Source organism: Amphiura filiformis, chromosome 9, assembly GCF_039555335.1.
Source record: "Amphiura filiformis chromosome 9, Afil_fr2py, whole genome shotgun sequence".
Lineage (NCBI taxonomy): Eukaryota > Metazoa > Echinodermata > Ophiuroidea > Amphilepidida > Amphiuridae > Amphiura > Amphiura filiformis.
In genome coordinates this window covers 38,603,421-38,620,800 of record NC_092636.1, presented here as the reverse complement: position 1 = coordinate 38,620,800, position 17,380 = coordinate 38,603,421, and the positions used below count along the sequence as shown (strand labels likewise).

At 35.5% G+C, this 17,380-nt stretch overlaps 1 protein-coding gene across 3 annotated transcripts in view; it reads left to right on the top strand.

Annotated features, from left to right (window-relative positions):
* LOC140160967 (gamma-aminobutyric acid receptor subunit beta-2-like) overlaps positions 1–16,338 on the top strand; it is a 77,878-nt gene extending 61,540 nt beyond the window's left edge. Inside the window, exons 6-10 of one of the 3 annotated variants that reach the window (XM_072184320.1) lie at positions 530–673; positions 6,318–6,473; positions 10,684–10,976; positions 14,132–14,191; positions 16,122–16,338. In XM_072184320.1, the coding sequence (XP_072040421.1) occupies positions 530–673; positions 6,318–6,473; positions 10,684–10,976; positions 14,132–14,191; positions 16,122–16,211 (743 nt within the window). In that variant the 3' untranslated portion in view covers positions 16,212–16,338. Of the gene's footprint in view, positions 1–529; positions 674–6,110; positions 6,264–6,317; positions 6,474–10,683; positions 10,977–14,131; positions 14,192–16,121 lie in introns of all 3 variants that reach the window. The other 2 variants (XM_072184321.1, XM_072184322.1) reach the window with 2 other exon arrangements.
* The last annotated feature ends 1,042 nt before the right edge of the window (positions 16,339–17,380 follow it).

Genomic DNA, 17,380 nt, shown 5'->3' with positions numbered 1-17,380 from the left:
CTATACAATGCTAATCGTCATTTTGGAGGGAGGATTAGTAGACTAAAACACAAGGAAAACGCTTGATATTCAACGTTCTCCAAAGAAGCAGTTCATTGAATATGTTTACCGATATTATGTTAGAGCTCTGGGAATAAGTCGGCAATCAATGACAGAATGCCAAGATGGATGATCACAAGAAACGACTAAAAAGTTGCAGAGAATCAAGAATGAGCGCGTATGAAGAAGCTCATGAAAGAACTTGGAATGAACTGCGTTGTGACATGTGTTACATAGTAATTTGTTTCTCTGTAACCACTGAACTGATTTGAACGCAATCTGTACTGATAGTACATATTGTACTAAATGTACATTTCCGTATCAAATGTTGTGATTTCAGTACATATACTTGTAATGACAAACTTATATTGTCGGTAATTTGTATTAGGACACCCTGTAGATATGATTGATGATTGTTTTTCTTATCAAGGTTACGATATTAACATCGTAATGTTAATGTTAATGTTAATGTGTCTATTTTTTTTTTCAGATGGTTATACAGTGGATGATGTGGACTATTATTGGGCCCACGACTTAGAATCAATAGAAGGCATAGAAAAAGTTTCACAAGAGATGGCACAATTTACACTAGCAAACTATAAAACCACAAAAAGAATTCAATCATTTTCAACAGGTATGTATTAAACTAGCATTAATCCAATAGACACATTTATAATTTACAGGTCATCAAATGAATTCTTCAGATCTTATACCGTATATAAAAATGATTCAATGTGGCCAATATGTGAGTCAACGCGGATAAAAGAGACTGGTGTCGGAAATTCAGAAATGATCTTTTGATATTTCAGTTATATCCATATCATAAGAAAAACACAGTACAGTCATATTTGTAAGAAGCTTACAGTTACAAAGTAATGTGGTTAGAAGAAGAGAAAAATTTCAATATTTTACACACATACATATTTCGACCTCTTTTGCACAGTAACACTTTCCGACATTCACCTCATTTGGTAGCGTTGTCTCACATAATAATCGTCGCATCATACTGACGAATCACTGACTATAAACTGGCAATGTTGTAGTTTACTAACTATAGAGGGCGACATTGTCAAATATTTGACGGTGTAAAGCTGTTCTTGTCATTGTCGCTGCTTCGAAGACTTGGCAAACTGTCAGTTGAACATTTATCCAATATCCCAATGATTTTGTATCACGTACTAGATGGCAATGTTCATTACATGAAATAAGTAAGATTAGGCTAATCGATGGGATGTAATGTGTCACCTGTGTTGACATTATGCGTGTATTTCAGTGCTTACAATGGTGGAATAATGGAAATCAGTTTGGGCGCAGAGACGAAAAACGTGGAATCTACAAAATGCGTTTAAAATGGACGCCATATGATTTATTTGGTTTTTGCTAGTATCTAAAAGTCAAAGATGCCCAAAGATTTGCAAGAGTTGATGGACTCTGTTGCATTTCTGTTGCAATATTATGGTTAATATGGGCTTACTTCATAAAAAGACATAATGACAGTAAACACGTAATGAACACACAAGACAATGTTTTTGGTGTAATTCAAGGTCATCCGGTTAATTTCGGGTAGCCACGTGACCTTTCTTTCTTCTCGGTCTGTCAAATCTTGAAGAACCTTTGTCTTCTAAGGCTGTTAATTTCTGCCACACGGCATATCCATAATCATTCTCCCAGCCCACTGCCATTTTTCTAATACCTTGCAAAAACCAATGAAACCATCTGGCGACCATTGTTAAGGCATATGGACATTTTGTTGACTAAAATGTCTTCGTCTCTGCATTCCAACGGATTTGTGTTTTTCTACCATTGTAAGCACTAAAATACGTGCATGATGTCAACACAGTGGACACCTTCCATTCCATTGATTAGCCTAATCTTACTTATTTCACGCAAAGAGCATTTCCATCTAGTACGCACTGTGAATTCGACAGGATATTGGATGAATATTTAATTTACAGTTTGTCGAATTCTTCTTTTTAAGTGATGTAGCAATACTTTTAGTCAGTGTTTGTATTATGGCGCCTTGATCAAACTGGATATTGCGCCTTATATAAGAAATTGTTGTATGTATGTATGCGGAAATCACGAGTTACGTACTCAACTTTCCATGCGTTTATTAGACAAACAACCTAAATTCTTCATTATTAACATAGTGACCATCTCTGTCTCTTTTTCAGTATAATTTTTAGTTTGCATTGTTTTGAATATTCTTGTCTATTTAATCCACGGATACGATTCCTAAGAAATAATGGCGGGAAAAAGCTTCATAATTATGTACTTTTTGCCCTTGAACATGGATGAAGCAACCTCTTAAATATAAAGTATACACCTACAAGGCTTTATCCATGTTCAAGGGCCAAAAGTACATATGAGGTTTTTCCCGCCCAATGACGTATTGCTATTTTCTTATTGTTGAAAACAATGCAATAGAAGAGAACATGACGGCTTGCTGATAGCATTCTATAAATCAAGATAACCGGTAATTACCACAATCTGTCTGACATCTTGAATGATACAAATCTTTAGAAAATCGTCTCCTAAACCCTGACAAAATAGACCCGGAGTCAAAACGACCAAATAAACCTGCACATCAAAAGATCGCCAGAGTTAAATGTATAACTAATCTGGAGGCATACCATTTATATGAGTTTCATAGGTTTCAAATCATTTCTGTTAATATTTTGTTCGGGATGTGCCAATTAATTAAATGAATCTCTAATAAACCTTTTGATGGGCTCATTTCATCATACAAGCATCGTAGTCTTCATTTAGCATACTCAAACAAGAATGAAATCAACATTTAGAGAGTAATAATCCTGTCTTTATGGGTCAATGTAGCTCGGTGACGTTTACTTTATAGTACACTAATTCTGCCCTCAGGTCTTATAATTAATCAGGTTAATACCGCCCACGATAAAATAAATGCGTTCTGTTGGTATGATCACAATTGGGAGGTTTATAGTAAAATGCTATTCGGCATTATGCGGACATCGTAACGAATTATAATGCAATGGTCGCTACCCGCGCTCGGTGAATCGCGCAAGATATGCAATTACACCTAAAATGTGTAATTATGGCCCGGTAATGCAAGACGATAGAAGATCTTTGATTTAAGAATGCATTTGACTGAGGTTAATGTCTGTGCCACCGCCGGTCATATCACTGCTGCCACCTTCATAATCAGCCGATTGAATGTATATTACTCGTTCCTACAGTACAACACAGCTCCACTGTCCACAGTGTGTCTCAAAATGCTTGCCCTGATAAATGTGATATTATCTTAAAATGTGTTTCCAGTATTATATAATATTATAATATCAGATCTTTTGGCTGTGGAGTTCATTTGATAAAACAGTTTTTCAAAGATATGCCATCGATGTAAAAATAGTTGTAACCCAATTATTTAGGTTGCGAGTGGCGCAGGCTCGATGAGTCCATCAGTGATTCGATTTGTCTACACTGTTAATTTTCCAGGATAACACTTTTTAACACATCACCACGTTTATTTCAGTACTTTTAAGTTAAAACACAGGAGGCGTTGCTTGCGATTAACACTACATACAACGTGTTTATTTTTCATAAAAATGCTCCTAGACATGTCTCACTTTATACAAAACGGGTTTGATTTTTGCGAAAAATTACACAAAGTGAGCCTTAGATGGACTTCTTTAACCGCCAAAAACTCTCCATTAAGGCAGCTGTGTACTCTCAGACATACATGTAGTAAAAGTGCCATAACTTTGTAACTATTCACGCAAGACATATAAAAGTATACATTTTTAAAGGCAAGACATTAAGAAATCTTAATATAAAATAGATTTGGTGTAAAAATAACAATTATTAAGAAAAGTCATAAAAAAGTGAATTTTTGGCAATTTTTTGGGTACATCATAACAAGAAAAAACAAACAAAAAAACACTCTTTCCAAACATTTTTGTTTTCATTTTGTCTGAATATTGAGGCTCCATTCCGAAAACGTTTTTTTTTAATTTCTCTGATATCGGCCTTATTGTTTGAGATATTGACCATATAAGGCATTAAAATGAACTTAAAAAAATGAGAAACCGTTTCTTGAGTTGATCTTGCTTTTTACGATAAGCCTAATATTGCTTACCTACAGACGAATCCAACGAGCCAAGTCATGGTCAGGATTTGGTCGGCCATTACTGGGTACCCGCAGCACCAAACTGGTGTTGAGACTACCCAATTGGGTGGATTAAAGCCGCTTAAAATTCGATGTTAGATACTTTTGTGTTGTAAACTGTCATCATTCTTTTATCTACGTGTAACACGCAGTTTAAAATACCCTTCAAGGCCGCATCATTTCACATTTTAGGTGAGATGGAGCCGAAGGGGACCCAACTATGGCTGCCATTGAGGTGTAGGAATGCGTGAAATTGGATTCGTCTATAGCTGCTGTATTTATTGAGTTATTGTGTACCTAAATCGTCATTTCACCGAGAAAGTGAACATAGAAATAATCGCCGTTAAAAGTGGTCACATTTTGCACTTTGGTCGAAGCTCATAGGAGAATGCGATAACTCTCGTTGTTCTCCCTCACATTACGTAAACATGGAGTATATCCAGAGCCCCTTGAGAAGTTTGGCCGAAATCCATTTATAACTTGATATTTAAATCGGACGAAAGAACTTGAAAAAAGCACACATTTATCAACTAAAACGGGTCTATTCGACCACAAGGTTCTTGTGAGATCAGTGCTTCCATATAGCCTTGCGCCGCGCTTGCAGAGAAGCGTCGCGTTAACAAATTGTGCAATACGCAACGCGATGCGTGCGTTCTTGCGCATGTTTACCCCGCTGATTCAACAAAAAATTGTCTTTTCTTTTAAATTGAGAACACGAGTGAAATAGTTAAATAAAGACCATCAAAAAATGAAGTTAGGGTTTACAAATCTGGATTTTCTTTGCTTGTATTAATAAAAACAAAGTATACATATCATAAAAGCTCAATTCCTCGAAAGAAACAACGTCTGAAGTACACAGCCGCGTTAAGTGATGTATTCGTGCAATAAGGCGCGACTCGAAGTCAATAGAAAGTTGCAAAATCGATCCTTCAACCACTTTTACATCCGAGAATCGTATCTTCAAAACTGTTTCATCAAAATGAGCTCTGGTTTTGCAATTATAGTTAATGGCTTTCACGTATGAACTCACTGAATGACTGTTGAAAACTCGTTTTAAATATCACCACATTCTTTGGGGCCTGCCTTTTCTGGGACACCCTGTATAGGGAGAGAGGTAACAAACTGCGTCGGCATTTGGAATTGAAAAGCAACACGCACGAGTAATGCCGTAAAGTAGATTTATTTTCCAAATTTTCGGGCAATGCCCTTCATACTAGTGTTGTCATGTTAACATCATATATTATTTATATTTAGATTGACTTCGTCGTTACCAAATGCGTGATATTCTTTACATTTTATTAAATGTCATACTAACCAAAAACCGTTTTTAGTTTCATTTTATATGCTTTATTTTCAACCCATTCCTTGCTTTAAGACAATTTCAAGGTCATTATTATTTTGTTTATTATAATCATGCATGATTCACATTCCTATAATCCCAAGCGCATGATACACATGGGTAAGTACCTATAACCAAAATATTTTTATTTGCATCGTTGGATTTGAATATCTAAAATGGACAAAAGTACCACCTTCTATCCAATTCCTCCCCCGTTTCAATTGAACCCAACATGCATTTGGTAACGAAAGAGGAATATATTTTAAGAAATAGAAAACAGAATTCGCTAAGATCGGCGGTTTGTGATCAGTAGTTTGCAACAGCTCGTTTTAATATCTTAATTATCAATATAATCCAATTATATATTTCATTTTTAAATGTCTACTGTAAAAGCCTATATTATTGCAATAGTCAAAATGAAATCTGTACTGGAATTAGTTACATCTGGTATGGGCATGATTATGAAGTGAATGTGTTGCACTGTCTTCTTGATCTGTGTTAAAAACAATACAACAAAATCAACTTATTCCTCTTTTGACCAAATGTATGCATTTCCTTATCATTTTTCTTTTTTCTTTGTTTCCGCGACAGGTGATTACCCACGCCTGCAATTTGTGTTTGTCCTGAAGAGAAATATAGGCTTCTTTTTGCTGCAGACATTCACTCCCTCCATTCTTATAGTGGTCTTGTCGTGGGTCTCATTTTACATCAATCACGAAGCAACATCAGCACGAGTTGCATTGGGTAAGAGATTACGTACATATTCCACAAATTTTATATGATTTACGTTTTCTACAGGGCGGAAAACTCAAACGTTAACGTTGGCACTGGTTCTAAGAAGACGGCTAGAGTTCTTTATACTTCAAACTTACGTCCCTTGCATCCTATTGGTGTGTTTATCATGGGTCTCTTTCTTCCTTTGGTCCGATGACCCGTCAGGGAGAGTGTATCTCGGTAAGCTTTAGACAGTGATTAATTTGCAATACTGCGTTCAAAACCTTCATGAAACAAAAAAAAAAAAAAAGAATGACACATACGGAGTGAAATGTATCAAGTTTTTGAGTAATATATACTTTAAAAAAGACTTGCTATTGCTTTGAACGCAGTAATGGACTTTTTTAGGGTGCACGGATGAGAATAATAGGAACTAACCAATCTTGGCATGCTCTATAAGATTCAAAAAGCTTATTGTAGAATATATTCTGACTGTTCTTGACTGTTTTTCATCTAACATGCGGGATAAATGGTATATGATATAAACAATTTGCTTCGCCTTCTTAGTATGTTTCCCTTATCCTGAGCATGATGAACCCCTAATGTAGAATGGCAGTCGCATACTGATCTAGCCTAATTGCATGTTCATATTTCATTTTCTTCAACTGCTTAGTAAGGTTTTTATCCAATTAACGACACACTTAGTAAAATGGAAACCCTCCTGTTAGCCAATTAAGAGGTGGTTTATCTTAGAATAGAAGAAAATCAATCAACTGTAGTTTCCGCTTTTTAGAAAAATTCATAATAATTTAACTACCTCCGAGCAGCAAAGATGTGGTGCATCAATAACACAAGAAAAGTATATAACGTTTCTCCTCATAGAAGCTTGTTTGTTCATGAAACTTGCACTAGATTGGTAAACGCATTGTCACGATCTTTTAAGGCTGACAGAGTTGCTGCATGGTATACGTCAAACTAATTGGTGTGAATACTTACAGTGTGCCAAGGATTTGCTTTTCTGGAGATTAAAGTTTTAACACGATTCCTGTACATACTGTATCACGCAGCTATAAAAACAGTACAAAAACAATGATGGGGTCCGGAAGTGAGATGAAATTACAAAGCTTAAGAAGTGCTTGTTCTATTAAACTTACCTCATTGGGAAAAGCGGTACTAAACTTGGCACTCTTCCTCTATCGAATTTATCAAATTACATTATGATGTCTTACTAAGAGCATTTTGAAACATTTATTGTGGTAAAAATGTAATGTCTCAACTACTATGTTACTCACGCACTTTTTCCATAACTTGCACTCATAAGCAGCATAAGTATTTCTATGCAGAGTCTCACATTTAATATCTTATCAATTTTATTGGATACTTGGTATGTATTAGCATCATTTTGTGTTCTCATCCGGGCCCCCATTTCATGAATATTTGTAAATTTACACTGTCTAATGTATTGCCGTTAATTAGTTTAGTACTGAGAAGATACAGGAATGCGTTAATGGAAGTTTATGTCATTGAGGGGCCATACATTGTCAAGGGAAAGATGCATTTCGTTTGTTCACAATCAAATTCGTAATAGAGGAGAGATTCTGATGTTCTGATTTTATATTGGTTTTAGATGTCAAGGATAATTCATCATCGCCTATTAGGTATTTTGTGCAGAGATCATTACAATAATATTGTGACGTGGTGGCATTTCCTTGCCTGTTATTATTGTTTATTGTCTATTTGGGATTAGTGTGATGAGTATTGAACAGAGAAACGGAGAGAATAATAATTTATTTCAATGCATGCTTTAAATATTCTAGAATGTTGGTTGTTTTAGTAAAAAAACAAAAGGTTAAATAAAGTAAAAATACAATGCGATATATTATTAAATACATACGGCTTTATAATGAAGAACAATTTTGCTCGGTAACGTAACATACCAACATACATAACGTGCTTCGTAATAATCCAAAGTATAGCCACGGTAGCGATCATATAGTAAAGAAAGTTTCGCACTCGCTAGAGGGCTAACATTAGTTCTGTCAGTACCACATTCATTCGTGATGTTCGCCTTGTTAGACTCCGTTGTGCTACTTCACAAAAGGAAGATTTATTTCAATAGAAATCCGTAATTTGTAGCATTAATTTCTTGGCATTTCTCCCTCACTACAAAATCGAGATATATCACAAGTTGCGTCGTGATTGGCATTTGTTAGAATGTTCCACTTTAGAATGTCAGTACGTATTGTCTGCTGGATACTTTAACAGAAGAAAGCTCTGCAGTCGTAAAGTACTCGAGCACCGTTGATCAAATATAGCGAAATAACGCGAACTAGTTGACTTACCACTGACAAGGTCAAGAAGGATACATTGTTGCAGAGCTTTCACATTGTATGATACCTAATATGGGGGAAGTATTTTGGTATTTAACTGTCATGTTGTAACTATTATTGGATTTTACGGAATTACACTGAAGATCGCTTGGACGTTTTTGGTGATATACACATATTTAAATATCCGCCAAAATACCATAAAATGTTTCAATTTCATGAACGTAAATCAGTTGTTTACAACACATTTTAATCAGAACGTATCCATTGCGTAATACAAATTCATTTTTTCATTTAAGCAATGAATGCTAAATGTATCAAAACCACACTTTTCATCCCATATCCCAAGTAGGTCAATCATGCCATATAGAGAGTTATCCGTTCGTGAATACAGTCATAGGTTGGTAATAAAAAAATGATATAAACCAAGATTTGAATAGGATGTATTAAATATATTTGATTGAAAAGTTTATAATATTTAAGTTGCAAGTGTATTAAATACCCCAGAGATATTTCTTTCATAAAAATACTGCAGCTCAAGTTTGTAAGGCATGAGGTGACAGGCTTTATACATGTATTCATTCGATTAAAGGACGAGGAGCAATGGCAGCTGTATATGCTTGTTTAAATAGTTCCGAAGCCAGCAAATTAGCAATTGAAGCTATTGACAATAAATAGTGAAGTCGGAAGTGCTGCAGTCGTTACTATTTTCTTACGAACAGCACCTTACAAAATGTAATCAATAAAGGCAACAAATCATTAGGCACTATAAACACTTTCTTTGACTTACAGAAATAATTTAAATACGTTCTGATAAACTTAGACAGAACAAAATCGTAAATTGCCTATAAGCAGTGTACCTTCTATCCAGTAATATAAACAAACTGAACGTATTATTCGACTTTAATTACGGTACTTCAGCCATTATTTTTTTTAAGGTTGTAGGTATGCTTTAGGACAACTGTTGAGCGATGCACTTTGCGCTTTTTACTTATGTTGTATCGTTTGGTACTAAGGCTTATTTCATACTTGCTTAGTTAGCAATGAGCGATAGCGATATTTATTGAAACATGTCCAATGCATTTTATCGTTCCTTTGTTGAGTAAAAATGCGGTCTCCTATATTGGATAAATAACAATCGCTAGTACTGACGACTGAAATACAAATTGCCGCGCACTGCTTTTAAACCCCTGTTCATTTCCGTCGTTTGAACTATCAAAGGTATCACTGCTTTTGGACTAAATGTATTACGCTTCCTTTACTTGAGTACCTTTTAACTATTAAAATGTTACATAAGTTGCTCCAGATGTTAAGCTTTCAGGATTAAAATAACTATGTGAACATTCAAAACGTTAATATATTCTTCTTTGGAAATGGACGAATTAAGGTCCTGAACAATAATCTTGACAAATGATACCTTTCAATGGCCTTATATGACCTTTCACCCCAATATGTCCCAGATTATCTGTATCCTGCAAGAAACTGTGATTGTGGTCATTCTGTATATAACCAATGTTGTCCAATTGTAAGTAATTTGACCTTTGACATTAATGCACTCTTTGAGTTCAAATGTAGGAGTACCCCCTCGATACGAAGCATACATGGGCCAGGAATTATTGCCAGGACCTAGTACGAACAACTTTGCTGAGCAGTGCATGTTGAACGGATGTAGTATGTTGTAGATCATGTATATGAGAATAATGCCTGCTGCATGAACCCCAAATACAAGATTGTGCCAGGGCATCATGTGATGAAGTAGGTTTAATAATATAATATAATTTATATATGTATAAGCAAGAAGCAATTTCAATTGGTTTATCTTCGTGAACAGCTGACGGACACATCTACAAGGTATATCATACCCTTAACATTGTTACAATGGTATTAATTATAATTTTAAGATAGTTTTAGGGTCTTGCAATTATAGTATATACTAATAACATAAAATCTTCATTATTTTCATTTATATTTTGTTCATTAATTTCAATCTCAAAGAGTACTAGCTTAAACCCTTTCTGTAAGAACTTTCTTTTGAAACATACAATTTGTAACTTTTGCCACTTGTCCAATAAACGTTTTACTTCGACTTTATTGATGGTTGTTATTTTATGTTTTTCCCGTAGGTATTACAACTGTTCTTACTATGACAACGATAAGCACAAGTTTAAGAGCTGATCTTCCACGTATCTCCTACATTAAAGCTATCGACATCTACGTCATAACCTGTTTTGGGTTTGTTTTTGCTGCCTTGATAGAATATGCCATAGCTAATTTTATTTTCTGGTCTGGTCAAAAGAGGAAAGCAAAAGAGGCCAAAATACAAACAGACGCCAATGCTGCCCATCAAAATGCCGCCGCAGCCATACACAACGCCACAGGGCCTGCTAGGAAATATCGAGATAATACATATGAGAAGGTGAGTCTAGAATGATCATTATGAAGGCGCACAATGCCAGAAACTTTTACATGTCGAGAGCTCTCAGAGTCGTTGATTTGATTTTTCAGACAACACTCCTCACAATACTGAAAATTAATGTAAATAATGGTTGGCCAATAAATGCATTGCGAATATTAGTCAGAATGGTTATGTCAAAGTACTCGTATAGTTGCTCGTGTGGCAACTCGTTGCTAGTATATAGTTAAAGCAATGACGCAGGTCTGCTGCTTGTTGTCTGAGAAATTAAAGCACCGGAATCGCCAATTTCTGATATTTCTTGTAAAACTGTTCATTTCCTCGGAATAAAATTAAATCAAGAAATGATCTACTTGTTGGATGAACCCGCTCACACACCTTTCATACTCACCCCTACCAGCCTACATACTTACTACAGACAGACGCCCACCACCTACCCGGTACACCCTATACAACCCCCACCCTCCCCCGTATGCACAAACATATATGCACGATGCTTCAAGGCATTTATGACGCTGACTTTTTCAAACCTGTATGCAGCCTCAAATATGGTATTATAGTGCTCTTTCCCGGTACCGGCGACCCGCGCAAAAATGTTTTACAGCTTTCTTAACATGTGATTAGTTTTCCTTTATTTACTGAAGATGATGTCTGACGCTGCTACTATTTCTTCCCCAATAGTTCCTCAATAAGCGACAAGTAAATTTGCGGAAACTCTAAAAAATTTCAAGGGATTTCGTTTGCTCTAAGCATCCATTAGCGCACTTTAATGAAATTGGAATGATGAATCATTCATTCAAATTTACAAATAAACTCAAAACAGATTTGTCTCAGAGAACATGTTTGAAATGCATGAGAGCGCCGTTTTTCTATTGAATAAGCTGTTTGACGGAGCCAATTGTTCTAATTTTCTTAACTTATCCCTCAGGCATAACTCATGTTAAAGTTCGGTTTAAATTTGATAAAAAAATCCACATTTCAGAAATTTTTTAAACTAACTTTGAACATATTTACATACTAAATCAAAGCAAAGTCAATTAGTGATTCAATTACGGATCAAATCTAGGCCAAGTATTGGTATTAAGATGCTTTTAGTGTATTGTAGTGTTTTGATTAAAAAACAACAACATCGTAGATTACTGTTTAAATAAACTTATATTGAATACCAACAGATGATTTTGTGGCTATGCTCTTGATACCCTTTGCATGCATAAAGAATTCCATCTTATTCTGAGTAAACAAAAAAAAAACGTTTATTCTACACATAAGAACACACACACACATACATGACATATTACCGAGAGAAAGAAAAAGAGGGAGGAGAGAGAATAAGAGAGACAAAAATGGCAAAAGCAGTTAAGTTTTTGCTCGCAACCAAATTCTACTATAAAAGAGTAAATTTTATTACAGCATATAAGCATCAACTAGACATATTTCACAATATAACACATTGATAATGGTATTACTTCGGGCCTTTTATGTCTGTGCATTTCATAATTGTTTTCCTTCACAATAATTAACGCTCTGTGAAATTAGTAAAGTATATTCAACCCCTAGTCTAAGTACACAAAGTAGTTGCGTTACATTGTTGATACAGCTAGACATTGTTTTAAAGTTAAATCAAAGATAGGTGTTGAAAGGGATAGTGGTTGTGCCCGCAACGCTTTTTCAGCAATATAGGTTAAAGTCACAATAAATCGCTCCCTTGGGCGGTCATCCATTTAATGGATGTTATTGTTATTAGTTTAATGGTGGCAAACAGGCAAGAGGCTCCAAGTGGGGAGTATAGGATAATTCTAATAAAGCTTAGTGTATGTTATTAAGGGAGGGTCGTGGACTTTAGTCATAAATAAGCTGCGAGTCGTCATGCAAATCAATCTCAGACATTCCATTCATGCGTGCTATGGTGATACTTTATTCGCAGATTTACGGCACACGTATTATATAGCATTGCAAAACCATGTTTTTTTAATTTTTAATTTATTTTTTAATTGACCAAACCAAGACTGTGCAGATTCAAATGCGCAGAGACGCACACTCGCGTACTGAATTTTCTATAATCCAAACACACCACCCACTCACAACACCCATTTCACTCACACTCAAACTTAAACTGGACACTCATACTACTAGTCATCTAATAGCATCTCTGATTGGTTGATAACTTGAAATGCTCATTTCAATAGCCAATTATGACTAGGCTTTAAACCATTTATGGTCAAACTTGCATTTTCAGATGATTTTTTTAATGCCCTCCTAAGCCTCCTTGATTGGTTCAAAATTGGACACAATATTCATTTTGGCCAATCGGAAGGTAGTTCTCATGGGGTTAACCATGTATTGACATCCCATTATAGACATCAAGAAATATTAATCATTTCACATAAGAACTATCGATCATAAAGTGTAACATAGTAAGTCTTATTTACATCAGGGGTCGCAGATCGCAACTCTCCGAGAATACTTTTTGAGCTATTATATTGTTCATAATACCTGTCTCCCAATAAATACATCACATATTATGTTCCTTCTAGGGGTTCTCCGTTATCCTTTCAGCTGTTGAACTAAATTTAGGTCAATGATCTCTTTTTCAAACAAAGAATTCCTACGGGCTACAGTTTGCTCCAGATAAAAATCACCCTGCCCATGAAGGGCAATTGAGCACACATAATTTCATATTTAGGTATAGATAATTGATTTCATATGTTATAAAGAGCGATCGCAAACGACGATCAGGATGTCAACATCCGATAGCGTTATTATACTATGAAGTAAAAGTAATAATATTAGTAGTAAATGCGTCAGTTTAGGTTAAGCGGTGATATGCAACTCTTGCAGAGTTCGCAATTCAACTAACTTTTGACTCGCCGCATATTTTTATTCATTATGAATTATGTTCAAATAAAACAAGTGATTACATCGATATTGTTCCATGTGTCACAATCATTTTATTGTATGTTAATTAAACATTGTTGTTTAATATGACAATAACAGTTTTGTTAAATATATACTCCTAGACCAAAAAAAATCATCATTCTTACTCCATTCTAAAAATATCTACTTTGTTCCAATGTATTTTTCTGTAACTTATACCAAAAAATGAAGATTTGTGGGTTTACAATCACTTAATATCATTGATATTGTTCATTAACTTGTAGAGGGAAATAAGTGAAAACCAGTCGCCTGATGAAGGTCAAAGTTGTAACCAAACATTTGAGGTACGTCTAAAATTTGTGTTCAGATCACAGGTAAAAATACTAAATTAAGGGGTAGTCATATGCACAATTGTTCTGTTATAAGAAGGGGATTTTTTTTGATCAGGAGTATATATCGAGAATTGTGTTTTAAGGTTATTTAAAGCAATATTGTAACATTTGCTAAGGAGGACGCCCTCAATGTTTTTCAAAATTCTGATTTTTACACGATTTTAATGTACTTTAAACCGGCAAAGCTCAGGGCTTTAGGTGCTGTATTTGTGACAAAATCGGAGCTTTATAATAAAATGATGTTTCCCGTCGTTTTATTCATACATCGTAAATCAGTGGCTGTGTTTTAGCTTGTAAGCGCTGAATTTGATTGATCCCGGGATGTTGTCTATCACTTGGTAAACATCAGTGACCGCGTCGTCACAGAATACGCTTGTCGAGGCGCTCGCATGTAGCGTGTTGTAGAGCGTAATATGCGAACAACGCACACGGTAAATAAGTTTCATTTCAGAATAAGGTTTTTTTCATGGCTGTAAGTTACTTTTTCCAAAATGAAAGAATTTTGTCGTAGTGGATACCAGCTGCGCCACAAGCATCCACTATATCTAAAAATATAAGACCTGCTTATCATAATTATATCTCACGATCATGATAGAGGATAGTGAAAACAATAATTCACATTGCTTATTCTTTAAATCAAAATATTAGTCGAACGCGTACGTATTGTATATCACTATACAATGGTTAGCTCGTAATAGGCGGGAATTCTTCGGTTTTTGCTACTGCGTGAGTCATTAAAAATCACACGCATAACTGCACAAAAGCGAACGTCAGTCAAGCAAAGCGCGGATCGCGTAGGAGATTCGCCAAACTGTTTGTACGCTATTCTATATCAATTCACGATATTAATAGTCCCACAAGCTGATCAGAGTATTATAGTGTACGTAGATGGCATGCGTTTTGTTCATAACACATCAAGACAACCGACCTCAATCACGACCAACAGAGTGACACGCATTGTCGATGTCGGCGCTGGAATTAAATAGCGATTTTTTTTTATTTACCTCATTTGTTCGACTTAAATTTAAAGAGGTTCTTATCTGACAGTAAAAAATAACATTTCGGGGAAAAATACTAATCTACTTTTATGAAAATGTTACGATATTGCTTTAAAATAAAACAACAAATGGCAATATAAACATATCAAATACACACCTGAGTGGCAAAGGAAAGTCAGAAGTAATAGAGTTTTAAACAGAAACAACAACGAAAACGAACAACTGCAACAACACATAATAAACTTAATAGAAGCAAACACATCAGCAAGTACAATTTTATATCGGTTTGAATGTATTTTATCAAACCAGTATTTAAAATATTCAAATCATCGTTATTCTATCAATATATATTTGTGAATATTCTGAATCATTCAGGTAGCTATATAAAGTAAGTTAAATATTTTAAACTGTTTATCTAGAATGATTTCTTACTTTAATGATGGTTACAGTATCACGTCTCATTCGAGTGCATCATCAGGTCGAATTGGTTGGCGCTGAACTGTTGACCCGTGACACGGTTGGCACCATGATAACCTTCTCACAACCGAGGAGGGGGACTACGCCATAACCTGTCAAGTGACTAAGACGCCTCCTCGGTTAAGAGAAGGCTGTCACTGTGCCAACTGTGTCACGGATGGACAGTTCAGCGCCAGCCCATTTGGCCGGATGAGATGTGATACTGTATAGCCATTATAAATATTAAATCCTGATGCATAAATAGTTTTAAGCCATTAAGCCGCATCCGGACTTGAAAACAGAATGACTATAATATTATATAGTATTACAATTTATAAGAATACACTTTATCTGTTTATGACTAAGGTATGTAAGTATTAAACATAAATTGGTAATCGTAATTGTGGGTTTTTATTTCATTTTTGCAGCTTCAATACAACCAAAAGTTGCTATGCGCCTTTCGCAGCTTGAGGACGAAGAGCATGAGACAAATGAAAGTATTCCAATGGACAATTTGAATGGACTTGATCGGGCTCGTGTCACCCGAAAATCTGCCACTAAAGTGCGAAGGAGAGGCAGCCTTACGTATCGCCATAGTCACCCGGCCTGGTTTAGTGCTGGACGCTCAAGAGAATATATACCAAGGCGGAGAATTATACGGCTGAGGGCACCTCATATTAAAGACGTGAACAATATTGATAGATTTTCTCGTGTTTTCTTCCCTGTAATGTTTCTCCTTTTTAACATTATCTATTGGGTTTGTTATCTGATATGGTTACCTTCGTTTCAAAAGGATGGTGGTCCTGATAGTAATTATAACGATACACAAACAGATTCATCATAATAGATAGCTTTTCTTATATTGATTGTCACATTGCTTTTTAATACAAAAGATATTCCAAACTTGTGTGAGTTGTACGATTAAAAGTAGATAAACCCAGTATTAAACTATACTATACGCTGTATATATAAACTCCCCGAATCTCCCATCAGTAGAATTACAGGTAAAAGAGATTTTTTGACAATTTTCGCGATACTTATCTGATCTGAACAGATTCCGCTTTATGCTTGCAACATTGTGCGGCAGTGGTTATCGTAATGGAACATGATATGGATCCGTGTCATTATCTACGTGACGAAGAATGGTCACAGCATGACAGCCATTCGTAGTCATTTGCAATGACAGAAATGATTGTGGAGAATACATGAGCGATGTGTGAGTGTCAGCCTGCGAAGAAATTTGGTATATTGAATAACTTCAAGAGGAGTACAGACGAATGGAATTGTTGAAATCACATATTGTGTGAATAAGGAGTATCATATTATATATTCCGTTATTTAATTTTCTGACATGATGGCGTGGCACAAGTAGGGATGTGCTTTCTAGAGTAATATTATATGGAGTGATAAGCTCGTCTGGTTGATAAATGGCCGTGAATATTTTGTTGAAGAATTGGCCATCTCCTCCAGGCAGTGCGCTCGGAACAAGTCTATATTTGTCATGAGAAGGGATATGTGTGGGTGGGGTGTATTTGTGTGAGGTTAGAGATGGTGTGTGATGGTGCTTGTATGGGTGGTGTGTTTGGAGGTGTGGATGGGTACGTTTGTATGGTGATGTTTATAATTCGTAGTACTCTATGGAGATGCTGATACTGGAAAGTGTACAAAAGCATTTGTTTCCCATGCC